The sequence below is a fragment of the Pteropus medius genome, unplaced genomic scaffold, assembly GCF_902729225.1.
Source record: "Pteropus medius unplaced genomic scaffold, Ma_sr-lr_union100, whole genome shotgun sequence".
NCBI classification, from domain to species: Eukaryota; Metazoa; Chordata; class Mammalia; order Chiroptera; family Pteropodidae; genus Pteropus; species Pteropus medius.
In genome coordinates this window covers 17719939-17746091 of record NW_024340849.1, presented here as the reverse complement: position 1 = coordinate 17746091, position 26153 = coordinate 17719939, and the positions used below count along the sequence as shown (strand labels likewise).

At 37.2% G+C, this 26153-nt stretch overlaps 1 protein-coding gene across 2 annotated transcripts in view; it reads left to right on the top strand.

The window, feature by feature from the left end:
* Positions 1-18986, top strand: part of SMAD4 (SMAD family member 4) — a 51762-nt gene extending 32776 nt beyond the window's left edge. Inside the window, exons 11-13 of one of the 2 annotated variants that reach the window (XR_005648250.1) lie at positions 10965-11103; positions 11631-11743; positions 12591-12812. Coding sequence is in view for 1 of the 2 variants with exons in the window: in XM_039841381.1 (XP_039697315.1) it covers positions 10965-11103; positions 12591-12802 (351 nt within the window). In the remaining variant the exon portion in view is untranslated. Of the gene's footprint in view, positions 1-10964; positions 11104-11630; positions 11744-12590 lie in introns of both variants that reach the window. The other variant, XM_039841381.1, reaches the window with a different exon arrangement.
* Positions 18987-26153: the final 7167 nt, after the last annotated feature.

Here is a 26153-nt window from a genome sequence, read left to right as displayed (position 1 = left end):
GAGTGTTGTCCCTTGAAGAAGTTGAGTTCTAATCCCTAGGTATGCTCAGGACCTAAATCCTGTTGCGTAGGTTTTTCTGATATTTACCTCTACCACAGGCAAGAATTTTATTCCTAGGTGCATTTCTGAATTAGCTGTCAAGGTATTTTACCAGCGGCTGATTCATGGGCAGCTGCCCAGTTGTTAGCCCTCAAAGAGCCTGGCAATTGTCTCTTTCCATATTACTCTAAGAAGTTGAATTCCTGTCCTCTACATCTTCTGTTTACGGTCCTGGTACCCCAAATACGTCCAGTCTTGGTTCGTACTCTATACTGTGAGTTTTGTTTATGCATCATCAGTTAATGGACATAGGGTTGTTTCCACTTTTTGACTATTATGAATAATGCTGCTATGGACATTCATAAACAGGTTTTTAGGTAGATGTATGTTTTCATTTTTTTGGATATATACCTAGGAGTGGAATTGCTGGATCATAGGTAACTCTATGTTTAACTTTTTAAGGGACTGCCAGACTATTTTCCAAAGTGGCAGTGCCATTTTACAGTTCCACCAATAATATATAGATAAGGGTTTCAGTTTCTCTATATTCTCAACATTTATTATCTATCATTTTTATTTTGCCATCCTAATGGGTATGTACTGGTATCTCATTGTGATTTCGATTTGCATTTCCCTAATGGTTAGTAATGTTGAACATCTTTTCATGTGTTTATTGGCCATTTGTATATCTTCTTTGGAGCAATGTTTATTCAGATCTTTTGTCCATTTTTAAATTAGGTTGTCTTTTTATTATTGAATTGTAAGAGTTCTTTGTATATTCTGGGTATCAGTCCTTATCAGATAGTTTACAAATATTTTCGTTTTTTGGCTCGTCTTTTACTTTATATGATTTACAGCACAAAAGTTAATTTTTAAAATTTTTATTTTTCAGTTACAGTTGGCATACAATAAATATTATATTAGTGCATACCATAGTGATTAGATAGTTATATAACTTATGAAGTGATTGCCCGATAAATCTAGTACTCATTTGATACCATATATAGTTATTACAATATTGATTGTATTCCCCATGCTATACTTTATATCCCCATGACTGTTTTGTAACTACTAATTTGTACTTCCCTTCCCCTTTTTCACCTACCCCCTCCAGTCCCCTCCCATCCGGCAACCATCAAAATAGTCTGTCTATGAGTTTCTGTTTTGTTTATTTTGTTCTTTAGATTTCACATGTAAGTAAAATCATACGGCATTTGTCTTTTTCTGACTTACTCCACTAAGCACACTAAGCACAGATGGACCCTCTAGGTCCATCCATGTTGTTGCAGATGGCAAGATTACATTATTTTTTAATGGCTGAGTAATATTTCATTCTATATATGTACCACCTCATCTTTATCCATTCGTCCATTGATAGACACCCAGGTTGCCTCCATATCTTGGCTTTTGTAAATAATGCTGCAATGGACATACAGATTCACATATCCCTTTGAGGTAGTGTTTTGGGTTTCTTTGGATAGATACCCATAAGTGGAATTACTAGGTCCTTCTTTGTCTCTTGTTGTAGCCTTTGTTTTATTTTATTTTATTTTTTTAGCCTTTGTTTTAAAGTCTGTTTTTTCTGGTAAAAATTTTGTCACCCATGCCTTTTTTGTTTCCATTTTTGTGAAATACCTTTTTACCATCCCTTCATCCCCAGTCTGTGTGTATTTCTATCTGAAGTGAGTCTCTTGTAGGCAGCATATGTAAGGGTCTTATTTTCTTATCCATTCAGTCATCTATTTTTCGATTGGAGCATTTAGTCCTTCACATTCAAAGCAATTGTTTGTTGATAGGTATGTAGTTATTGCCATTTTATTATTCATATTTTTAAATTTTCTTAAAGAAGTCTGTCCAACATTTCTTGTAATACTGGTTTGGTGTTGATGAACTCCTTTAGCTTTTTCTTGTCTGGGAAGCTCTTTATCTGTTCTTCGATTCTAAATAATAGCTTTACTGGGTAGAGTAATCTTGATTATAGGTACTTACTTTTCATCACTTTAACTATTTCCTGCCAGTCACTTCGGGCCTGCGTAGTTTCTGTCGAGAAATCAGCTGACAGTCTTTGGAAGTTCCTGTGTAGGTAACTAATTGCTTTTCTTTTGCTGCTTTTAAGATTCTCTGTTTTTAAGCTTTGGCAATTTAATTATGATGTGTCTTGGTGTGGTTCTCTTTGGGTTCATCTTGTTTAGGACTCTGCACTTCCTGGGCTTGTATGTCTATTTCCTTTGCCAGGTTAGGGAAGTTTTCAGTCATTATTTCTTGAAATAGGTTTTCAGTTCCTTGCTGTCTCTCTTCTCCTTCTTGTACCCCTATGATGCAAATGTTCTTGTGCTTGATATCCCAGCAGTCCCTTAAACCAGCAGTCCCCAACCTTTTGGCACCAGGGACCGGTGCTCCTATAAGAATCTAATGTCTGATGATCTGAGATAGAGCTGAGGCTGTGATGCTAGCTCTGGGGAGCAGCTGCAATACAAATGAAGTTTCCCTCATTCGCCTGCTGCTCACCTCCTGTTGTATGTCCTGGTTCCTAATAGACCATGGACCAGTACTGGTGTCTGGCCCAGGGGTTGGGGACCCCTGCCTTAAACTATCCTCGTATTTTTGGATTCTTTTCTTGTTGCTGTTCTGATGGGGTGTTTTCTGCTACCTTATCTTCTAAATTACTGATTCGTCTTCTGCTTCATCTAATCTGCTGTTGATTCCTCCTAAAGTAGTCTTTATTTCAGTTATTGCATTCTCCATTTCTGACTGGTTCTTTTTTACGTTCTCCGTCTCCATTTTTATGTTTTATATTTCTCTGTTAAAGTTCTCCCTGAGTTCATCTACTCTTTTCTAAGTTCATTGAGCTTCCTTATAACTAGTGTTTTGAATTCTTCATCTGGTAGATTACTTGTCTCCATTTTGTTTTTTGGTTTTTTTTCCTGGAGCTTTGTTCTAGCCTTTCATTTGGGACCTGTTTCTTTGTCTCCCCATTTTGGCTGCCTCCGGGTGTTCCTTTCTATTTATTAAGTAGGGCTCCTGTCTCCTGGTCTCAGGAAAATGGCTTTTCGTATAGGTCCTGTGGGGCCCAGAGGCACAGTCTTCTCTGGTCACTTGAGTCAAGTGTTCCAGGTGTGTCCCCTGTGTGGATTGTGTGTGCCTTCCTGTTGTAGTTGAGCCTTGGTTGCTGTTTGCATGTCAGTGGGAGGGAATAATCCTTGGGCTAATTGGTTCTGAGGACAGGCTGGTGAGGGGCTGACCCTACGGAGCAAGATTTGCTTTACAGGGGCCCAGTCTGCCCTTTGGGTATGTGGTCCTTGGATGCAGCCCTAGGTGGTGCTCTAGCTTGGTCAGAAGCTAGCCACTGGGCGTGCCAGCCCTGGGACCTCCTGGGAGAGACCCTGCTGCAGACTAAGTCCAGGCTTAGCCTATGCCTTCCCCTGGACCACCTGGCAGGAGTCACCAAACGATCTGCAGATGGCCGTCGCCTATCCTGGGCTTGGAGGTGCCTGGAGAGGCCAAGCTACGAACCGAGGCAGGCTGCTGCTAGTGCCAGGCTTGGGCTGCTCAGCAAGAGGCGGGGAGCACACTGAGGCCAGATGTTGCTTGTTTGGGTTTTGTGAACCTTTGAGAGATTTTAAGAAACTCTGCAGCATGAGCCAAGACAGGTCATTTTTATGGAAAAGCCACTGGAAGCGCTTAGGTGAGCCCACAAGTTGGGTGGGGTGGGGTCCCGGAATCACCAGAGAAGGGCCACCAGGGTTAGCCATGTTGATGGAGACTCAGATATGCAGCCACCTGTGTGTCTGCACACTGGGAAGTGGGAGGGCTCAACAGAGGAAGAGTGCCCTCTGCCAGCACTTCTGTCTGAGAGAAAGCTGCCCCACCAGCCTTTGCCTTGAAGCCAGATCCTCTCTGTATGTCCTTGGTGCTTTTCGGGCAGCTGCCCCAGTGCTGGAGCGTGAAGTGAGTGAGTCCATCAGTGAGTAAGTCTGTGCACTGGCCTCTTAAGAGGAACATCTGCAACTTTATCTGCCCTCTGTCTCAGCCACAGTCTCATCTAGTTTTCACAGCCAGAGGTTGTACAGGTTTTTCTTCCTGGCACTGGAACCTTGGACTGGGGAGCCCGATGAAGGGCCAGGATCCCTCGCTCCTCTGGTTCTCAACTGCCACAAGCAGATATGGGGACCAGCCCATTCTACATCTCCACCCTTCCTACCTGTCTTGAGGCCTCCTCTCTGTCCCCAGCTACGGGAATTCTATTCAGCTAGACTTCAGGCAACTCCCAATGATGGTTGTTCTGTTGTTTAGTTATAATTTTGATGTGGTCATGAGAGGATGCAGACACAGTGTTTACCTACTCTGCCACCTTGACCTGAACCTAGCCAAAAGTTGTTAATTTTGATGTAGTCCAGTTTATTAGCCACTTGTGCTTTTGGTGTCAAATTTATCTATTCTTTGGCTGCTCGTGCTTTTGGTGTCATATCTGAGAAATCATTGCCTAATTCAAGGTCATGAAGATGTACACCTCTTTTGGTTTTTTTTCCCCCTAAGGGTTTTATAGTTTTAGCTCTTACGTTTAGGTCTATAATCCATTTTGAGTTAACTTTTGTATAAAGTGTAAGGAAATTGATCCAGCTTAGTTTTTTGCATTAGAATATTCAGTTGTTCCAGCAACTGTTTGTTGAAAAGATTGTTTTTCCTTTATTGAATTATCCTGACACCCTTGTTGAAATTCAGTTGTCCTTAAATGTAAAGGTTTATTTCTGGGCTGTCAGTTCTGTTTCATTGATCTGTTTATCCTTATGACAGTACTACTCTGCCGTGGTTACTGTAGCTTTGCAGTAAGTTTTGAAATTGCGAAGTGTGAGTTCTCCAGCCTTGTTCTTTTTCAGGATTGTTTTGGCTATTGCCATCCCCTTGTAATTCCGTATGAATTATATGATTGGCTTGGAGGGTATCCATTTTCAATAGTTTTTTGTTTGTTTGTTTGTTTTATCATTTGTATGTGTGTAGAGCAGAAGAAGATGATTATGCATACCTATTCATCCATCTCGACTGGAAGTCTCTGGATTCTGTAATTTGAAGTGAATAGATAGAGCACTGCAGTATTGAATATATATACCATGTGCCAGATGGTAGTAATGAACTTATCAGATATAGGGTAGTATTGAAAACATTTGAACTTAAAAAACGTGGAACCCTGTTGTATAATTCATTTCTAGGATTGTCAAATAAGTGTAACATCTCTACTTTGGTAGACATGACCTTTGAAAAGCCCTCAAGATATGAGATATATCATTACTTGATAAACTACTGTCATGGATAGATTTTTATAGTAATCTCAGGCTTTTACCATGAACAAGAAAGAACTTTTATTAGAGTTTTTTTTAAAAACCTCATTTTTGTCAACTGTCGAAGATTAAAAAAATTTTCTATTTACCAGGTATATTATTGCTCTTCAGAAGAGTCTTCTTATTAGCTCTAAGGAAAGAGATGCAGGTATACTCTAAATGTAGCATTAGCATTTTCTTCATTTGCTTATTTTGGGGGCAGCATTAACTAAAGGATCTATTTAGGTTGTCAGATATATTCTCACCAGAGATGATATTACTGGAGTGAAATGTATGCAGATAACAGGAAACCGTGGAAGGAATGTCCGCACATTGGGAATATATCCCCCAGCAAACACACAAACACATTTTTCTCTTTTAAATAAAACTGAGAAAGATACAGGTTTGTAAAGCCATTCTTTCATTTTATGAACCAAGAAGCTAGACTTAAATTGTGGGTTTTTTTCCCCCTTCTAGGATGTCCTTTTCCTGCTTCTTATGACATAGTAGTTATCTTATATTTATGCTAATCTGGTGATGAAATGTCATTTTACAATCTTTAAACGAAGCAGATGTTTGAATTCTCTTATAGTTACCTTGCTCTTTTGCTTTCAGAAGTCAGATCTGTTTTTACTGTTGCTTAGCACTGGGCACTCAGGTTTTTTAACAGCTTTATTGAGAAACTGATAGAAAATTTATATACCATATTCCCTTACTTAAAAGCGTATAATTTAATGATTTTTAGTATGTTCACATTTTTAGAACATTTTCATAACCCCATAAAAAAACCCTGTACCTATTAGCTGTCACCCCCACCCCCTACATTTCCCATAGCCCTAGACACCCATTAACTACTTTATATGTAGATTTGTCTATTGAGAACATTCATATAAATGGAATCATATCATATGGTTTTCTGTGACTTTCTTCCACTAAGCATAATGTTTTCAGGCTTCATCCATGTAGCATGTTATATGTACTTCATTTTTTTCTATGGCCGAATAATAGTCCACATACCACATTTATCCATTCATCAGTTGATGGACATTTAGGTTTCTACTTTTTGGCTGTATTATGAATAATACTGCTATGAACATTCATGTATAAGTTTTTGTGTGAATGCATGTCTTTCTCTTGGATATATACCTAAGAATGGAATTGCTAGGATCAAAATTCTATATATAACTTTTTGAGAGACTATCAAACTTTTCTAAAATGGCTGCACTATTTTACATTCCCATCAGCAGTGTGTAAAAGTTCCAGTTTTTCCTACAGTCTTATCAACATTCATTATTTGTCTTTCAGCATTGGTCATCATAGTGGGTGTGAAGTGGTATCTCGTTGTATTGGTTTTTGATTCACATTTCTCTGATGATGTAGATTCAGGTTTGTTTTTGAAGACATATATGTTGTGAGAAGAGGAGGCAATGAATGCTTCTAAACCAGAAGTAGGCTATGTTGAAGGTTATTATAATTCCCACTTAATATGTAATTCCCAATTATATATTATGATTCTTAACTCCAAGTCAGGTAACTTAGCAAGTCCCTCAAATGCCCAGTATACTAACACAATCATGTTTCTCTAGTTCTTGGTATTGATTCAAACTGAGAGTATTTTGAAAGAAAAATGCCAGAATTTGACGTCTGGTTGAAAGACAATATCCTGAAGATGTTGACAATGATTTTTTATAAGACACTTGTGTTAGATAATAAGTTTGTAATAAACTTATATGAAGAATAAGCACAGGGAACATGTTTAATTAAATGAAAGCAGAGGTAAGTTGTTGATTTGCTCAGGATTGCTGATCAGAAATACCTTCTGGATCCAAAAAGAATATTTAAAACCTTTGGTTCCTTTGAATTGTCTTCATCAATAACTTGGCCATATTCTGAAAGGAAGATGGTTGCATTTCAGTGATAGCTTTAATTTTACCATCCAGTATAACAGCTGAAATATATTATGGTATAGTGGGTCAGATACAGTATATAGTCAGGAGGCAACCCAGGTATCAGGTAGCAGTATAGCCAATAATCATAAGTCTTCTGATTTGAGTGCTGTAATTACATAAATAATCCACTGTGGAAGGAAGGTTTGCTGAGGTGCTTAATGAATCATTTTTGCTGCATCTACAGATAAAAGTCATTTAAAAATTTTATCTTTATGGTTACCTATAATATGTGCTGCTGTTATTAGCATAGATTTAGGTAAGACAGTCATTGTGATTTTTTTACAACATATTGTAAAGAACCTTTGTGTGAAGATCTTTTGGTTATTTTTAATGACTTATAAAGTTGAGAGCAAAGTCGAACCCTGGAAATTTATACGTAAGTTTTATTCCCTGCTCCCAGATAATAAGATTATATATGTGCCATACTTCGTTAGTGATGATTAAAAACTTTTTAAAAGTGATTGTAAAGACCTAAATGTAAAACACAAAACTATAAAACTCCTAAAATGTAACATAGGAGAAAACCTAGATAACCTTGGATATGGCAGTGACTTTTTAGATATAGTACCAAAGGCATGATCTATGAAAGAAACAATCGATAGGTTGGATTTCCTTAAAATTTAAAACTTCTGCTCTGAAAAAGACAATGTCAAGAGAATGAGAAAATAAGCCATAGACTGGGAGGAAATATTTGCAAAAGACACATCTGAAAAAGGACAATTATTTAAAATATAGGAAAGTCTTAAAACTGAACAATGAGAAAACAACCTGATTAAAAATGGGCAAAACACCTGACTAGACATCTCACTGAAGAAGATAACAGATAGCAAGTAAGCATATGAAAAGGTGTTCGACATCTTACATCATTAAGGAATTGCATATTAAAACAACAGTAAGATATTTCTGCACACCTAGTAAAATGACCAAAATTCAGAACACTGACACCACCAAATGCTGACAGGAATGTGGAGCAACAGGAACTCGTTATCATTGCTGGTGGGAATGCAAAATGGTACAGCCACTTCTGGAAGACAGTCTGGTAGTTTCTTACATAGCTAAATATACTCTCACCATACGATTCAGCAACCATGCTCCTTGGTATTTACCCAAGTGAATTGAAAACTTATGTTCACACAAAAACCTGCACATAGATGTTTATAGAGCTTTTTATTCATAATTGTCAAAACTTGAAAGCCATCAAGAAGACTTTCAGCAGGTGAATGGATAAATAAACTGTGGTATAACCACACAATGAAATATTAACAACAATAAAAAATGGGCTATCAAGCCATGAAAAGACATGGAGGAAGGAATCTGATGGCATATTACTAAGTGAAAGAAGCTAATCCGAAAAAGGCTATATACTATATGATTCCAACTCTGTGACCTTCTGGAAAAGACAAAACTGGAGACAGTAAGATCAGTGGTTTCCAAGGGTAAGGGGGAGGGAAGGATGTGTAGACAGAGTACGAAGGATTTTTCGGGCAGTGAATTGACTCTGTATGGTTCTACTTTGTTGGATCCATGTTGTTATACAGTTGGCCAAACCCACAGATTATACGAAACCAAGAGTGAACCCTGAATATACACTATGACTTTGATAGTGACATGTCACCATAGGTTCCTTGATTGTAACAAATGTACCATCGTAATGCAGTTTGTTGATACTGGGGAATGTTGTTGATAGTGGGGAATATTGTACTTGAGTGGGACAGGGAACTCTCTTTACTTTCTGTTCAGTTTTACTGGGAACCTAAAACTGCTCTAAAAAGTAAAGTTTATTAATTTCCTTCTTTAAAAAGAATGGTTGTAGAGCTAGCTATTCAGCTTTTCAAATATTTGAGTCCCTGCTTTGTGTTATGCTAGGTAATGCCTTCCAAGAGGTCATAGACCAATGGAAAGTTTCAGAATCTAGTGGATTCTTGGGAAATCTTGAAAAAAATAATGGTTTTTTTCCCTGGGCATTGTGGGATTTTTGGTTTTCAGACCTGACTTTGTTATGCTTTCTGTCTTGAAGCCTTTTAGGACTAATAGTTTGGCCAGGTAATACAGTAATATATATTTGACAAGTTCATAGCTCTTTAGAGAATGAAATGGTCTGTTTTGTTCTTCATTGATGCTGGAAGATAGGCATTGAATGGAGAAATAAGTAAATGGCAGTGTGATTTGCAATTGGGAGGGGATTGCTTTGTTGTATGGTTTGTATGAATACCATGATTAAAGACAAAATTTTTTCAGGCATCTGAAAACTAATGGTTTGGGTTCCAAACGTGTTGTTTATCTGATAAAGTATGTTATTCATTCTTTGATTTCTTTTATTGTTAAAGACAGTTATGCTCGCTCATATTTAGGTTTTGTGCATAGTAGGAGGCTTTTTAAAAAGTACTATTTGAATGAGGAATATGGTCACACGGTTCAGTTTGAAAAGTTTGCCTTGTGCAGCCTTGCTCCTGTGCTATCCTTTTCGGCAGCTTCTACAGGTGACCACTCGGCTTGTGTAATCTTCCCATGCTTGTTTTAAATGCAAATATAATCAAACACATTATTTTAGGAAGTTGCTTTTTTTTAGGAAAAAAGGTGATGTGATTTGTCATTCATAATTTGTTGCTTACTGAACGAACGTTGTTCCAGTACTTTTATGACGATAAGAATAAAAGTGTCAACCCCTTCCTTACTATGTCAGCCCTTGGCATGGCTGATAAAGAACCCTGAAATTCTTATGAACTCTTTAACTCATCCTGCAAGGTAAATGGCTACAGGGGAGGCCAAAAACAAAATAAATAACATTTATTGACAACGTATTACATATTATGCAAAGTTTACAACAACCCTACGAAAAAGCATGTACACCCTGCATTCCTGTTTTATAGATAAGAAAATTGAGGTTCCAGAGAGATTAATAAAGAACCTATGTAATAGATGGTATTATCAGTGATAGTATTCAAAAGCCAAGCTTTTTTTGAAAAACGATGAGCATTTTTTTAACATGCAGAAAACAAGAGAGAACCTAGTTTAATAAAATCCCATTATTCATCACTGAGATTCAGTAAAGATTTTATATTTGCTTTACCTTTTTTTTGTTTCTTTTTTGTTTTTGAGTTCAAATACATTTTCTTTGTTTCTTCAGTATTTTAAAACAAGTCCTAGACAGCTTGTTATTTTACTCCTATGTAGTAAAGTATGCAACTCTAAAAAAATGCAGATCTTAATATAGTGACAATGCCATTTATTAATGTTCCTCCAAATAGCTAGAATGATAAAAAACCATATGACCAAGGTCATCAGTTCAGCCTAAAGAAAACTCAGCAATTTGGTTTGAAAGGATGGGGTGATTTCTTGAAATGATTTCATTTTACACAAACGGGTGGTTTTTCAGAGGGACAGTAATGACTGACTCACACTGAACCTAGGTAAAGGATGCAGAGGCATGTGGTAGCCACATCTGTCCTGATAGTGAAATGTGCCTCTTGGTGAGCTCCAAGCCACCTTTCCTAACTTCCAGTTACAACATACATAAAAACTTAAAAAGTTTACTTAATTCTTTTTATTTATAAGAGAGTTTAATGAAGCCGAAAGTTTAGATAAATTGTGCATTGGTTTTTGATGAATGGAATCTTTTCTGACGGACTCATAGCATTAAACCTATACTTTTTTTTAAAAGGTCTTTGATTTGCGACAGTGTCATCGGCAGATGCAGCAGCAGGCGGCCACTGCACAAGCTGCAGCAGCTGCCCAGGCAGCAGCCGTGGCTGGAAACATCCCTGGCCCAGGATCAGTAGGTGGAATAGCTCCAGCTATCAGTAAGTATGCTTTTGGTTCGTTTGTTTGTTTGAGTGTAATAGTTGGTGTTTTATCTTGATTCACTCATTTGATTAGTTAGTTTAAGCAGTAATAGAAATTAAAGTTCTTTTTACTGGGATAAGAACATTTTTGAATTTGTTAAAAAACGATTCTTCTATATCATTTGCCCTTTGTCTAGGACCCTGTTTTCATTCTTTTTGTATCAAAAAGGGAATATGGGATGAAGAAGAAAAAGGGTTATTGTTACATTATTGGTCATCTCCCCTTTTTTTTGTTGATGTTTTTAATTCCTGCCTCACCAGCCAGGGTGGGTTGTTATCACTGACATGCTTGGCTTTATTCTGGAAGGAAAGCGTATTTCAATTTCAGAATTAGGCACTTCCAATTTTTTTTTTAAAGTATGCTAAGCATGGAGAGAAAACTAAGTGAGGGTGGTATTTTGATAACTTGTAGACTTTTTTTTAATTTTAGGGTAAAATTGAACTGTGTGCCAGGTTTCACACTGATGGGGAATTTTTTACTGCAGAGTTAAACTCCTGACTATAGACTTTTATGATGGAAACACGTGGCACCCATCTTCCACGTCTGAAGGCATAACTAGTGATTCATTCAACCCCTGTTCTTAACCTCTTCAGTGTGGTAAGCAAATCACACTGGCTAAGAAAACTGCAGTGGCCCTGCAGGTTTCTCTACAGTACATGCAAATTCCTCCCATTAGTTGCATTGTAATATTGATGAATGCAGATTGACTATATATGACTGTATGTTCTGACTGGAAAACTAGATGCAGAGTCTCCATTGTGACTTACATTCAGGAGTTTACAATGTAGAGGTAGATAAGGCATACTCGTTTATGGGATTTGATTTTTTAAAGAAATTTGGGCATCTAAACCATTAATTTGCTAGTTTTGATGTTATAAACTTGCTTTTACTAAGGAATCCAGAACTGTTATTAAATTTCTCATTCTCACCTACTGCCCCCATTGAGTAATTGCATATTATCTCTGTTACCTTGTGAAATTGAGAGACAGACATCATCTGGTCATCCAGGAAGTTTTAGTGGAACCAGGACTGTTAACTGTTTCATTCTTAGTCATGTCTTACTCTGAACTAGACTGTTGAGACAGACAGGAAAGTTCTTAGAACCATTCTGTGGAGATGCTACCTCTTAAAAACAAGTTGTTTCTTTTCCCTTCACCTCCACTTCTAAAGAGAAAAATTGGTGGGGTGCTGGTAGATGGTAGTAATTCACTTTATAATTCGTGGGAGCTAGAAGACTCATGTGGAATGTAAATTGTCTTAACCAAAAGTTTTCAGTCTCTTGACAAAGTTTAGATCTGTACTTACTTCTTGGCACTTTGACAGAGAAGTTATATACTGGGGAGAGTGAAGTAAAGAAAGCTGGTCACTTTATTAATGTAAGATGTAGGAAGGATGGGAATACATCAGCCTGTCCCTCTGACGTCTTCCAAATATTTTCCGTTAGGTTTGTCAGCTGCTGCTGGAATCGGTGTTGATGACCTTCGTCGCTTATGCATACTCAGGATGAGTTTTGTGAAGGGCTGGGGACCGGATTACCCAAGACAGAGCATCAAAGAAACGCCTTGCTGGATTGAGATTCACTTACACCGGGCTCTCCAGCTCCTAGATGAAGTTCTTCACACCATGCCTATTGCGGACCCACAACCTTTAGACTGAGGTCTTTTACTGTTGGGGCCCATAACATTCTTTGTCAGGATGGTGGACTATAAAATACAATCCTGTTTATAATCTGAAGATATATTTCACTTTCGTTCTGCTTTATCTTTTCATAAAGGGTTGAAAAATATGTTTGCTGCCTTGCTCCTAGCAGACAGAAACTGGATTGAATCAATTTTTTTTCCTATTTAGAACTTTTCAGGCATGGCTCAGAGCTTGAAGATCAGGAAAAACACATTCTTATTAAATCTTCACCAGTTATATATGAAGGAATCATTCCAATGCTGGAAAATTTAGCCCTTTAAACTGTCTTAGACCCTTTTATATGCAGAACATCGATATGTGTGTTATTCTACAGAATAAATTCAATATTGCTGATTTTAAAGGCAGAGAAGCTCTCTAAGTTAATTCACCTATGTTATTTTGTGTGCGAGTTGTTATTGTTGAACATACTTTACTCCCAGGTATTGTGCCATGTGGGTGAGTTAATTTTACCAAGAGCAACTTTACTCTGTGTTTAAAAAATAAGATAGTAATGTATTATAACCTTTTATCCAAAATATTTTTTGCAAGTTAAACTAGTGAAGATGATTTCAATTCAGATTGTCTTACGATTTCAATTTTATTTTCGCCAAGGCAAAACACTAATCTCTCTGTATACTGAGAATTCTTTAAAATTATCAAAGAAATATCATTTAAAATTACACTCGTTATCCCTGTTGGATAACTATTTATCAAGTAGCGTACTTTTGCCCTGTTAAACAGTAGACGTAGTATATATTTCTAGGCAGAAGGTTGGTTACTAAGCAGCCTAGAAGAAGAATTTCTTTTTCTTCATTAATTCATAGGGAAAGGTTTTGTATTTTTAAAAACACTAAAAGCAGTGTCACTCCACCTGATAACTTACCATTCTGCAAAGGTGGCAATGCTTAAACTAAATGATGAGTATTTTGGAAACTGCTAAATTCTGTGTTAAATACTGTGCAGAATAATGGAAACATTATAGTTCATAATAGGTAGTTTGGATATTTTTGTACTTAATTTGATGTGTGACTTTTTTTTCATATACTGTTTAAATCATGTATGTTATGACATTGTTTAAAATTCAGTTTTTGTATCTCGGGGCAAGACTGCAAACTTTTTATACCTTTTGGTTATTCTAAGCCCTTTGCCATCAATGATCATATCAATTGGCAGTGACTTTGTATAGAGAATTTAAGTAGAAAAGTTGCAAATGTATTGACTGTACCACAGACACAATATGTATGCTTTTTACTTAGCTAGTAGCATAAATAAAACCAAATCTCAACATAAAAAGTTGAATTCTAGGTTTGATTTTTAAGTTTTTTTTCTTTTGCACTTTTGAGTCCAATCTCAGTGGCAGGACACCTTCTACTAAATGACAGGCAACAGCCAGTACTGCAGCTTTGGTTTTTCCCTTACACTCTACTGGGACTTCCCCATGGACATTATATATCAAGTAAAGAATTGGTTATTTTTTGAACTTTTATTTTACTGTAGCAAAAATAGTCCTGATTGTCTACAAGATAAATAAGTTGTCTACAAGATAAGTAGTTTGAAATAAGATCAAGGATTATCTTTCAGATGCTTTTACTGTTTGTTTGGAAGGCCTTTCTAAGTGTAGTAAGATTCTAAGGTGTGTTACAAGTTTGAGATAATGAGAAGCACTTATGCATGATAGTCATCCTTATATCGACTTAGGTGAACAAGTCTTCAACTTCCTTGCTCTGAAAGTCTTAAGACCACCTAGTAACCACTGAGTTTGCTTATTGCTGTGATTTAAACATAGTTGTTGATTCAAGCTACATGTTTTTTGTTTTTAAAATAACTTCTTTACCAACTCATTTGTACTCTTGAGTACTTACAGATACCTTTGTTAAAAACCTCATTTTAATCTGTAAAAGTATGGTGATTTAAGTTTAATTGGCAGATTTTTTAAAAAGATATTTTTATTCTTTAGAGATTATTGACTTTAGGTCTATTTTACTGCGAATGAAAAGTAGGAGTGAGAGTAGAGTGTTTTAGAATGACAGATTTTTAAAATCCAGTTTATTTGATTAGAACCATAAGCATGTTATGATGTAATCTGTTGCCTCCTTTTCTACTTTAAGGAAAGTTTTCATGTCTGGGGAAAGTACATGGAAAATATTTGCTAAGAAGTCTATCTTTGAGGCCAAGCCACCTTTCTTGGTTTCTTTCTGCTAAGAGCCATAAAAGTACTAAAAGTACATAGAAGTACTTCTAGTTATTAGTTGCTACATACTTATACCTAGATGCAGTCACATGCTTTTGAGAAAACATCTAGTATGTTATGATCAGTTATTCCTGAGAGCTCAGTTGTTAAATGGTATTTCCATTTCTTAAAGGTAGTCATCTTTGATGAGTAAGACTAAATCACTAGGTTTAAAATTTGGGGCTGCTTTAAGGATAGAATAGTTTCTACAGTTCTCGGAATCTGATTATTATGAGGATACGACTCTGGGTGGGTTTTCTCTCTCTAGTTCACCTTTCAAAGATTCTCAAAATGTTGAATTTCTATGAAAGCTGAGTGAGAGATGCACCAAGTATGTACCTTTATAATCCAGTATGAGGCCAGTTCCACTTTTGTCCAGTGCCTTCCAGTGCATTATTGAAGGGAATCCTTAATGGTGTTGCCTTTATTTTCCAGGGAGTAGATTCTTTTGTGGGATTTAGTGTATCTCATTTTTTAAAGTATACTACACCTGGTATACAAAGATAATGACAATAAATCACTGCCATATAACCTTGTTTTTCTAGAAGCATGGCTCATTTGTATTGGCCTAACCACTAAATAGCTTGCCTATCCCATTCCTCTTGTAAACATTGTAGATTTACAGGTTCAGTGGTCTGGCTTGGGGATAACCATACTCGAAACATCCAAGTAAACTGAACACACGTTAGCTGTGTTGGATTTCAGTAGGGAAGGATGTGGTGTAAAGGGAGATAAATGTAATAGAAATTTTGAAGGCAAAGTAGAATGTCCAGTCTTCCAGATGATAATTTTAAAAGTTTACTGCAGTTATCTTTTTGATTGTGCCCGTCTGGAGATGGGAAATTTTACATTTTCCCAAGGTGCTCCTGCACTGTCTGTGGAAGTTAAAGAATATAAGGTGGAAATATTTTTATTCCTGGTTTGGTGGTAACTCATTAGCTATTATGCAAAATCAGATTAGTTCAGATCCTTTTGGAGAGCCTTTTGGAAGAAGCAATTTTCTTCTGAGTAGGGTAGAATCCTGTTTGATGGTAGTTTTTATAGTTTGCTCCCTTTATCACTAGTCATTTTACTGGAATTTTATTCTGCAGTAGCAGATTGGGAAAATGGTAAATGAATATATGAAAGCAATTACCTGTAAAGTCAGTCAGTTAACACCTCATTTGTAGATGGGGCTTGGCTAGGACTAGTAAATAGTTGAAGAAATGTGTTCTTTATCTTTCCAAAATCAGAACCCATCTTGTTGCAGGTGGCTATCTGTAAATAATTGCCTAAATCCTCCTTTGCAAGATTGAAAAAAATAGGCTATGAGAAACTTTTGTTCAAACCTTTCCATTTTTTTCTGACAGCTAGATAAGGAAGGGTGTTAAAAGTTAGTGGCCTTATTCAGTGCAGCATCCTCAGGCAGAGCCTTGTTCCTAGCACTTTTCCCAGTGTTGTTGCTAGGTTGTTTATCTTGTTTATCTGGTACCACTGTGGAATGGGATTTTCCACAAATTCCAAACTTGCCTTAAGCAGTAAAACTTTTTTATTTTAGCCATTTCTTTGACGGAGTTATCTAATATAGATATCAGAGAACATACTGGATATAATGTTTCTTTCTGTGCCTAGCTGCCTTTGTAGACTTCAGGGGCTGCATAGACAGGTGGGACTGTTTTGCCTTTACTAAATGGTTGCAGACTGCTTTGGTTTTGAATGTTTAGTTTTTTTATCTACTCTCCCCAGTCTTCTCCCTTCCTGACAGTGACCACTTCCTGTGTGTAGTTGGTGTACCTCCTCTTGGTAGTTTCTTCTTCCCTTTCTGATTCATTTTTTTCCAGCTGCTTGGGCAAGGAAACCAGATAACCATACTTATTAGAACTTTCTTTGAAACACAAGGGCAAACTGGGACAGGACCCAAGAAACTTTCCTGTAAAATACTGAAAAGGACTTCAGTGCTTTGGCATTTGACTGCTCAGAGTGCTTCCTGATTCTTGCTGAGTTTCAGGTAGTTGAAGTAGAGAGAAGTGAGTCATTCATATTTTCCCCCTTTGCAAGATTTTGAAAGGTTTCATTGCTTCCACTTGAACGCTGCTCATGGGGGTTACAAGGGTTACTAAATTAGTATCAATAGCCAGAGACAATACAGTTGCCTAGAGAACACCAGCAAAAACAGCAAAAAAACCCACAAAAAACAAAAACCTTAGAAAGCGAGAGGGTCATTTTTGTTTTGGTGGTTCTCTTCTGAGCCCTATGTTCTGGCATTCCTCTTCTACAGATATTTTTGACCTATAGGTGCCTTTATGAGAATCGAGAGTCTGATATCTTGCCCCAAGTAGTAGCTAAAGTAATTGATGATGATTTCAGGGATTTTAACATCAGACTTGAACGAGTGATGAATGAACCTTTTTTTCTTTTTTCTAACTGTAGGAAGGACTGAGGAGAAAACTCCGGTGAAGACAATCATTTCTCTCTGTTGATGTGGATAGATTTCAGTTTATTTACGAGGCTTTCTCAGTAGGAGTCAGAGCCAGTGTTCTTGTTCAACCTGAACTAGTGGCTCTTGGCTGGGGCCAGACAGTTGTACTCTCTAGTTTGCCCTTTGCCACTAATTTGATGTATGACCTTAGGCAAGTCATTTATCTTCTCTGGGCCTCAGTTGCCTCATCTGTAAAATGAGGGAGTTGGACTAGATGAGTTTTTCCAGCTCTGAAATTTAAGTGACCTTGCCTACCTTCCAGCAGTTTTTGATTTCTTCCTTACCTTTGCTCTGCTGTTTGAGGAGGCTTTTTACTTATTTCCATGTTATTCAAATGAGACTAGGCTTGATATTTTATTACTATTCTTCTATGGACAAGAAGTTACATAAGAATGTCCTTAAGACTTAAATTCAACCAAAGGCCTAGCACCACCCTGGGGGCTGCAATAAATACCTTAAAAAAAAAAAAATGGGGTGGGGGTTTCATTTTATTTTCCATCATCTCTATTAAAAGGTTTATTAAGTTTTTTTTTTTTTTCAGTCATAACATTTTACCTTTTGGGTTAGTTTGTGTGCAACACCATCCCCTTAAGTGCTGTGTGCTGGTAAATTTTTTTCAGCTAAAATGAATTGAAAACTTACTGTAAATGCCTAATGATATTAGAGGTCATGACTTTGGTTGAGTCTTTGGTTTCTTAACTCTTCTATGTTCAAAACAGGGAAATTCCTTTCAAATGCATCAATTAAAATGGTTTATACAACTCAAGAAAACAATACCAGTGGATGATTATTCACTTTATTCTTGGCTCTTTTTAGGTCCATTTTGATCAGAAGACTTGGCTGGAACATTCCTTTCAGAGTTCTCTTCCAGCCTATCCTTGGATGAGTGTAATTAATGAACTTGGCTTTTTCAAGGACCTTGAGAGCCTTCCTTGGGGTCGGGTCGAGGGCAGGATGTTGGGGAGTCCTGGTAGAGGCCAGCTCTGTGGTAGCTGGGAGAGGAAGTGATGAAACCAGCTGCTGTTGCTATGGCTGCTTGTCATTGATAGAAGGACTCATGAGCTTGGATTAGTTAAAAGGCTAAACATGGGGTTGGCAAACATCCTCCAGGTATTGGGTTCTGGCCAGTACCTTGGACATGTGATTTAAAGGAAGCGTGTGAACGCTTGCAGATAATGAAAACCTGGTGGGCTGCAGAACCATTTGGAGGAAGTAGGACAGATTTGGTGCTGGTATTTCCCAACTCTGTCTCCTCCCCTGAACTCAGAGGAATGCAGCTATGCTAAAACCCAGAGAAGAGCCACGCTTAGCTTCTGCTTTTGGGAAAACTGGTCAGCTAAAGCTGTGGTAGTTCCTTTGTGGCTTTCTGTATACTTTTGCCTGGTTGAAGTCTGTGGCTAAAAAATAGTTGAACCTTTCCTGAGAACTCTGTAACAAAGTATGTTTTTGATTAAAAGAGAAAGCCAATTAAATCATGTGCTCATTCTTTTTCTTAAGCTTATGGATGTTTTGGATCTGGAAAGAGTTCCTAATTACTTAGAGATTTCTCAAATTTGAGGACAACATTTCATTGCTCTGTGACCACTGAAATGGGGAAAATGGCATTTCAAAATATGACGATGGAAGAACAGTCTCCATTCTTTTCTCATTTCTAACAGGAGAGAGTGGAGTGATGGTGGTTGGAGAAAACGTAGGTGTTAGGAGATTATGAGAACCAAGAAGAGACAGAAATCGGAAGTTGGAGGCCCTGTCATTGCCCATCTATGGATTCAGGAAAGCTACTTCCCCGCCAAGCTGCCTCCTGTATGGGGAGGGGGAGGGCCAGCGTGGAGGGTGTATGTCAGGTAAGGCGAGTCTATGGCGATGGCTTATAAAAAGCACAACCAAATTAGTATCTTCTTTTTAATCTTGCTGGTGTGAATTCCAGAGATGTTTATAAGGCCGAGAAACTCGTTCTTACCTGACCTAAAGTTTAGTGTTTTAGGCTAGACCTTGAAGAGGGTAGTAGATTGGCATTCTCTTGGGGGAAAACATTCCTTTGTGGAGCACATCAGAAGAAAGGGCAGTTGTATGTATTCTTGTATGTATGCGCTCTCTGCCCTCTGCTTTTGACCCTCGATTCTTTGTGCTTTATTCCATCTCCTGCCTTATCACAACTCCCATAAATGGCAACCTCAAAAGTTAGGACATTCCCAACGCCCCTTGAAAGCCTCTTCACCCCATCTCACTGTGATAAATCGTAGTGCCCTTTTCCCTCAGCCCTTTCTAAAAGAATAATTCTTTTAGTTCTGGCCCTACTTTGGGGTTGGCATCCACTTCTATATTTTGATGTCTTCCTGTTAGGCCTCCACTTGGTCTCAGAGGGACAGGATGGGTTCAGAGACCAGAGAATTTGTCGCCAGCAGACCTGTCCTAAAAAAATAGTTTAAAGAAGTTCTCTAAATAGAAAGGAAATAATAAAAGAAGAAAAGTTCGAACATCAGAAGAAATTAAAAACATGGTGAGCAAAAATATGGGTATAAACAATGGGCTTTTCTCATCTTGAGTTTTCTAAATTGATAGTTGAAGTGAAAACGGGATTCTAGATATAGAGGAAATACTTAAAACTGAAAAAGCTATGTAAAGAGATAAACTCAAATAATATGGAAAAATAAAATGGAATTCTAAATAATGTTTAAATGACAATGAAGCAGAGGAAAAAAACCAAAAGAATAAATGGCCTACTTAAGCTCTCATATGTCAAAAATTGCATTAAATGTAAATGGCTTAAATATACCAATTAAAAGATTGGCAGAATGGATTTAAAAATACCCAACTGTATATTGTCTATGAGAAACTCACTTAGAACAATAATGTAGGAAAGCTGAAGGAAAAAGTATGGAAAAATATATATCGGGTAAACATTAAAGAAAAGCAGGAGTGGCTGTGTTAATATCAGATAAAGAAGATTTCAGAGCAAAGAAAAATACCAGTGACAGGGACATAATGATTAAGAGGTCAATCCATCAAGAAGATATAATAATCCTAAATATGTATACACCAAACAACAGCAATATATGGGAAGCAAAAAGTGATAGGATTGAATGGAGAGAGAAATCCACAACTGCAGTTGGGGACTTAATACCTTTTTAAACTGATAGAACAACTAAACAAAATCAAGAATACTGAAGAACTCAACAACGTCATCAACTAATACAATCTAATTGACACAGAATAAGATATCCAACAGCAATCTACATATATTTTTCAAGTGCAAACACAACATATATACTAAGACCATATCCTGGATAGACCCCATACTAAGCAAATTTAAAAGAATTAAAATCATAGAGTATTCTCCAACCACAATGGAATTAAACCAGAAATCAATAATAACAGGAAAATCTCCAAACAAGAACTAAACAACATACTTCTAAATAATCCATGGGTCAAAGAAGTCTCAAGGGAAATTGTTTTAAAAAAAAAATAAACAATGAGAAATGAAAATAAAACATTTGTGAGATACGGTTAAAGTAATGCTGAAAGGTAAATTTATAGCACTAATTGTAAACATCAGAAGGAAAATCTCAGTACTCTAAGCTTCCACTTCACATACCTAGAAAAACTCTAAGGAGAAGAAAGGAAAGAGCAAAAATTAATAAAACTGAAACAAAAACAATAGGGAAAATTAATGAAACAAAGAGCTGGTTATTTAAAAGATCAGTAAAATCGACAAACTCCTGGCAAAAAAAGAGAAGACTCAAATTAGCAATATGGAGAATGAAATGAGATATCGCTATAGCCATCAAAGGAAAAGAGAATACTACAAATTTACGCACGTAAATTTGACAAATTAGGTGAAATTGACCATTTGTTGAAAAAGTACAATTCATCCAAGATGAAGTAGATTATTTGAATAGCCCCAGAGCTATTAAGGAAGTTGAATTAATTTTAAAATCCCCCCAAAAAGAAATCTCCAATCCCAGGTGGTTTCACTGGAAATTCTACCAAATGAAGAATTAATATCAACTACTACAGTCTTCTCCAGAAAATAGAAGAGAATAGTTCCTAATTTATTTCATGAATCTACTCTTAATACATAACAAGACAATACAAATCAAAGAAACTATAGACCAATATCCCCCGTGAATATATATGCAAAAAAATTCTTTAAATATTACCAAATACATAAGAAAAAATGATACACCATCACTAAGTGGGGTTTATTCAAGGAATGCCAGGCTGGCTCAATATTTGAAAATCAGTGTAACCACATCAGACTAAAGAAGAAACATCTCATCATAGCAATTGATGCAGACAAAGCATGTGACAAAATCCAACATCCATTCATGATAAAAAGTCAAAAATAGGCATAGAGGGGGCACTCCCTCAACTTAATGAGTATCTACAAAACTACAGATAACATTGTACCTAATGGTGAAAAACTGCTTTCCATCTACAATCAGGAACAAGTCAAGGGTGTCTGCTCCCACTACTTTTATTAAACACAGTGCTGAAAGAAAGTTCTAGCCGGTGTAGTAACACATTCACATTGGAAGGAAGAAATAAAACAGTTTCTATTTTCCCAAGGAATCCCAAGGAATGTGTTAAAAATGAACTAATGAGTCCCATGAAATCAATGAATACAAGATTAATATACAGAAATCAATTGTTTTATTAGAAACAACGAACATGTGGACACTGAAATTAAAATATAATACTATTTACAATCACTTAAAAAGAAACACAGGTATAAATCTAACAAAACACATAGGACTTTTATGCTTAAAGCTACAAATGCTGATGAAATAAACCAAAGAAGATCTAAATAAATAGAAAAATATGCGATATGTTCATAGATTGGAACACTCATCTAGTAGAAATGTCAATTCTCTCCAGACTGATATACGGTTTTAATGCAATTCCCATCAAAATCTCAGCAAGACTTTTGTAAAGACAAGATTATTCTAAAGTTTATATGGAAAGACAAACTAGACAAGCTAAGATAATTTTGATAAAGAAGGAAAAAGTAGGAAGAACCAGTTTACCCAAATTCAAGGTATTATATAGCTACATTAATCAAGACTGTGGAATTAGAAGCATAGACACACAGGTCAATGGTACAGAATAGAGAACCTAGAAGTAAACCCACAGAAATATGCACAACTTACCTGACGTAGGTGCAGAATTAATTCAGTAGAGGAAAGATAGTTTTTTTTTTTCACCAAGTGGTATGGAGAAACTGGACATACATAGACAAAATGAACCTCGACCCAAATCTTACACCTTATACAAAAATTAACTAAAAATGAATCACAGACTTACGTATAAAAAGAAATTACTAAATTTTTAGGAAAAAGAACTTGGGGATCTAAGATCAAGCAAGAAGTTCTTAGACTTGACACCAAAAACATAATCCCAAAATGGAAAAATTGATAAATTGAATTCCATAAAAATTAAAGATATTTGCCCTATGAAAGACCTTGTTAAGAGGCTAAAACAACAAGTTACAGACTGGGAGAAAATATTTGCAAGCCACATATCTGATAAGGACTAATATCTAGAATATATAAAGAATTCTCAAAACTCAACAATAAAAACGCAAATAATCTAATTATGAAATGAGCAAAAGATATGAAGAGACATTTCACTAGAGAGGAGATACAGATGGCAAATAAGTACATGAAAAGATGTTCAACATCACTAGCCATTAGAAAAATGCAAATTAAAATCGCAATGAAATACCATTACACACCTATCAGAATGGGTGAAATAAAATACAGTGATATCATATGTTAGCTGGGTTGCAGAGAAAATAGACCATGCATACATTGCTGTTAGGAATGTAAAATGGTATAGCTGCTCTGGAAAACACTTTGGCAATTTCTTTAAAAAAGAAAAAAAAAAAAAACAACCAAACTAAACATGCAACTACCACATAGTCCACCAGTTGCGTTCCTGGGCATCTATCCCAAGAGAACTGAAAACTTATGTTCACACAAAAAACCTGTACCTGAACATTTACAGCAGCTTTATTTCTATGGCTTAAAACTGGAGACAACCCAGGTATTCTTTAGACATTTAGACAAATGGTTAAACAAACTTTGATATATCCACCTCGTGGAATACTGCTTAGCAATAAAAAAGAACAAACTGCTGATACATGCAACCACCTTGATAAATCTCCAGAGTATACTGTTGAGTGAAAAAAGACTACAGGTTATTTCAATTATAGAACATTCTTGAAATGACAAAATTACAGGAATGGAGACCAGATTTGTGGTTGCCAGGGGTGGAGGAGGGGCCAGGATGGAGGTCAGTGGGTGTGAGCGTAAACCGGTAAGAGGAATCCTTGCAGTGATGGAAACGCCTATCTTGACTGTATTAATGTGGATAACCTGCTGTGGTATTGCATTATAATTTAGCAAGATGTTACTGTTGGAGATTTCTCTGTATCATTTCTTACCACTGTGTGTGATTCTATAATGTCAAAAAACTTAATTTAGAAAAAGTCATTTCTATAAGGCTTATCGTGAAAGACTGTCTCTTACCTCATTCCTCCCTCCTCCCATTCGTGTTTCTTAGCTCTTTTTCTGGGTTTTTCTCCATCTTTCTAAATAGCATATTTACATTGCCATTCCTTGATTTTTAAAAAAAATTTAGACATCCATTGACTTCCTACTCTGAAAAGTGAGGATAGAGCTCTCTTAATCCATCACTACCACTATTATTTACCCATTTAGCAATGGAATTAAATCATAACTTTTGATTAGTTCAGTATTCACAGCTCAGCCACTTGGTGTACATTTCCTCTCTTGTATAACTTTTTTTAAATTTTTGCTTTTTTCTTGAAGTTAATTGCCTTAATATTTTAATTTGCTTTTTTTTAATGTAGCTCTTATTTTAGCACCAAACTTTGCAACAGAATACTAAAATTCCTTTCATTATGGTCAGTCACATCAGATAAACTTTCAGTTCCATTAATGCCTTTTCTGAAGGTGGCCCTCTGCTTACTGCTTCCAGTTTGGACAAGGCTTATCTCATAGTTGTCATCTATGGATGTCCCTTTACCGTGAATGACAGGATTCTTGAGGATGACTTTTTTGGGACCAGAAGGTGAAGGTGAGAGGTGGGGGATATGACACCTTAGTGAGTTGCCAGTGAAAACCTAGAGAAGTAGGCCAAGCTAAAGGCATCCCTTAAAGATAAGTTTAAGAGAAGGTGCAGTAGGTGGCCATGTTTCTCCATAAGCAGCTAGCTGATGGGACCAGGACTCAAGGGTTCCAGTAGGGACAGAATCCATCCCACCAGTTCTGGCAGCAGTGACAGCTGGCATCATCAGCTTGGAATCAGAGTAGCCTGGTGAGGCATCTAACCCAGTCTACAGCCAGGAGTCAGGACAGGCAGCAGGAGCAGGCCACACTCGCAAGCGTTCCGCTGTGCATGCAGAGTGTCCACTGCTTGCAATAGTGTGCTTTTCAAGATCCCTTATGACTTTGCGAACATCTCCACTTGCTGTAGTTCTCGGCAGTAAAACTTATAATTAAATTAAACCGGTACCATGTAATATTTGATACATAAAAAAGGAATGAACATAACCTAAAGAATATGGAGTGTAATAATAAAATGAACACCTGCCAACCCCCTCCTGACCTTCAGAGCTAGAACAGTTATGGAAAGAATAACTCTGTACAACGTCATGTGGGTTCGGGTGCCCAGGGCTGCTGGGGCCTTGGGGAGACCTTTCATTGAGAACAACCTGCAGGACTGCCATGGCAAACAGCCACTGCCACAGCTGCCATCTTAGAAAGCGTGGTCAGCTCAGGGCACAGAAACACAGGGTGAGGGCAGGGCCGGGATGCCTGTGATCACTGCTGTCCCTTTTGTTGTTCCTATAGGACAGAGACTCTAGAAAGTTCACCTTGGCTGTGGAGCGGCCTGCAGAGCTTTTCAGGGCATCTTTCCTCACTTCCTGTTTGTGAGAGAGCAAATTACACTTGGTGTTCCACACCTGAAATCTAGAAAATATTCACAATACATGTATCTGATATGGATTTTTATATAGAATATATATATATGTGTGTGTGATATATATAGTCTACGATTTAATCAGAAGGCAAATAATATGATTTTTCTAAATGGCAAAAGACTTAAAGACTCACAAAAACCTATATAAATGGCCAATAAACACATGAAAAGATGTTCGATATCGTTAATCACAGTGTCCTTACGAGAACCAACCCTCTGAACTGGAGCTTCAGTCTGGAAAGTTGATGGCTGAGAAGGGATATGGGCAGGATGAGAAGGTGTCTGTGAAATCTCCCAGGACAGAGTCAGGGCAGGAGCACTTGGCTGATCACCTCCTGGGTACCTGGAGGTGCCTTTCCGTGGTACATTGAGGACCAGGCAGTAGGACTACTCAGACAGGACGGGGAGCAACGTGAATTCTTCCGCCGAGGATGAGAACACCCCTGCAGTAGTTAAGTAGTAGCGGTTTTCCTAACTCAGTAACTGGCAGCAGCACCTGAGGCCTGTATGCTGGGGGTCAAGGGTCTTGGCGCCTCAGACCTGCAGCTTCTCGTTTGTTGCACCTTCAACAACGTCTATAAATTCTTTAAGTTTCAGGTTTGTTTGTTTTTTTTAATTTGTAAAATATTGGC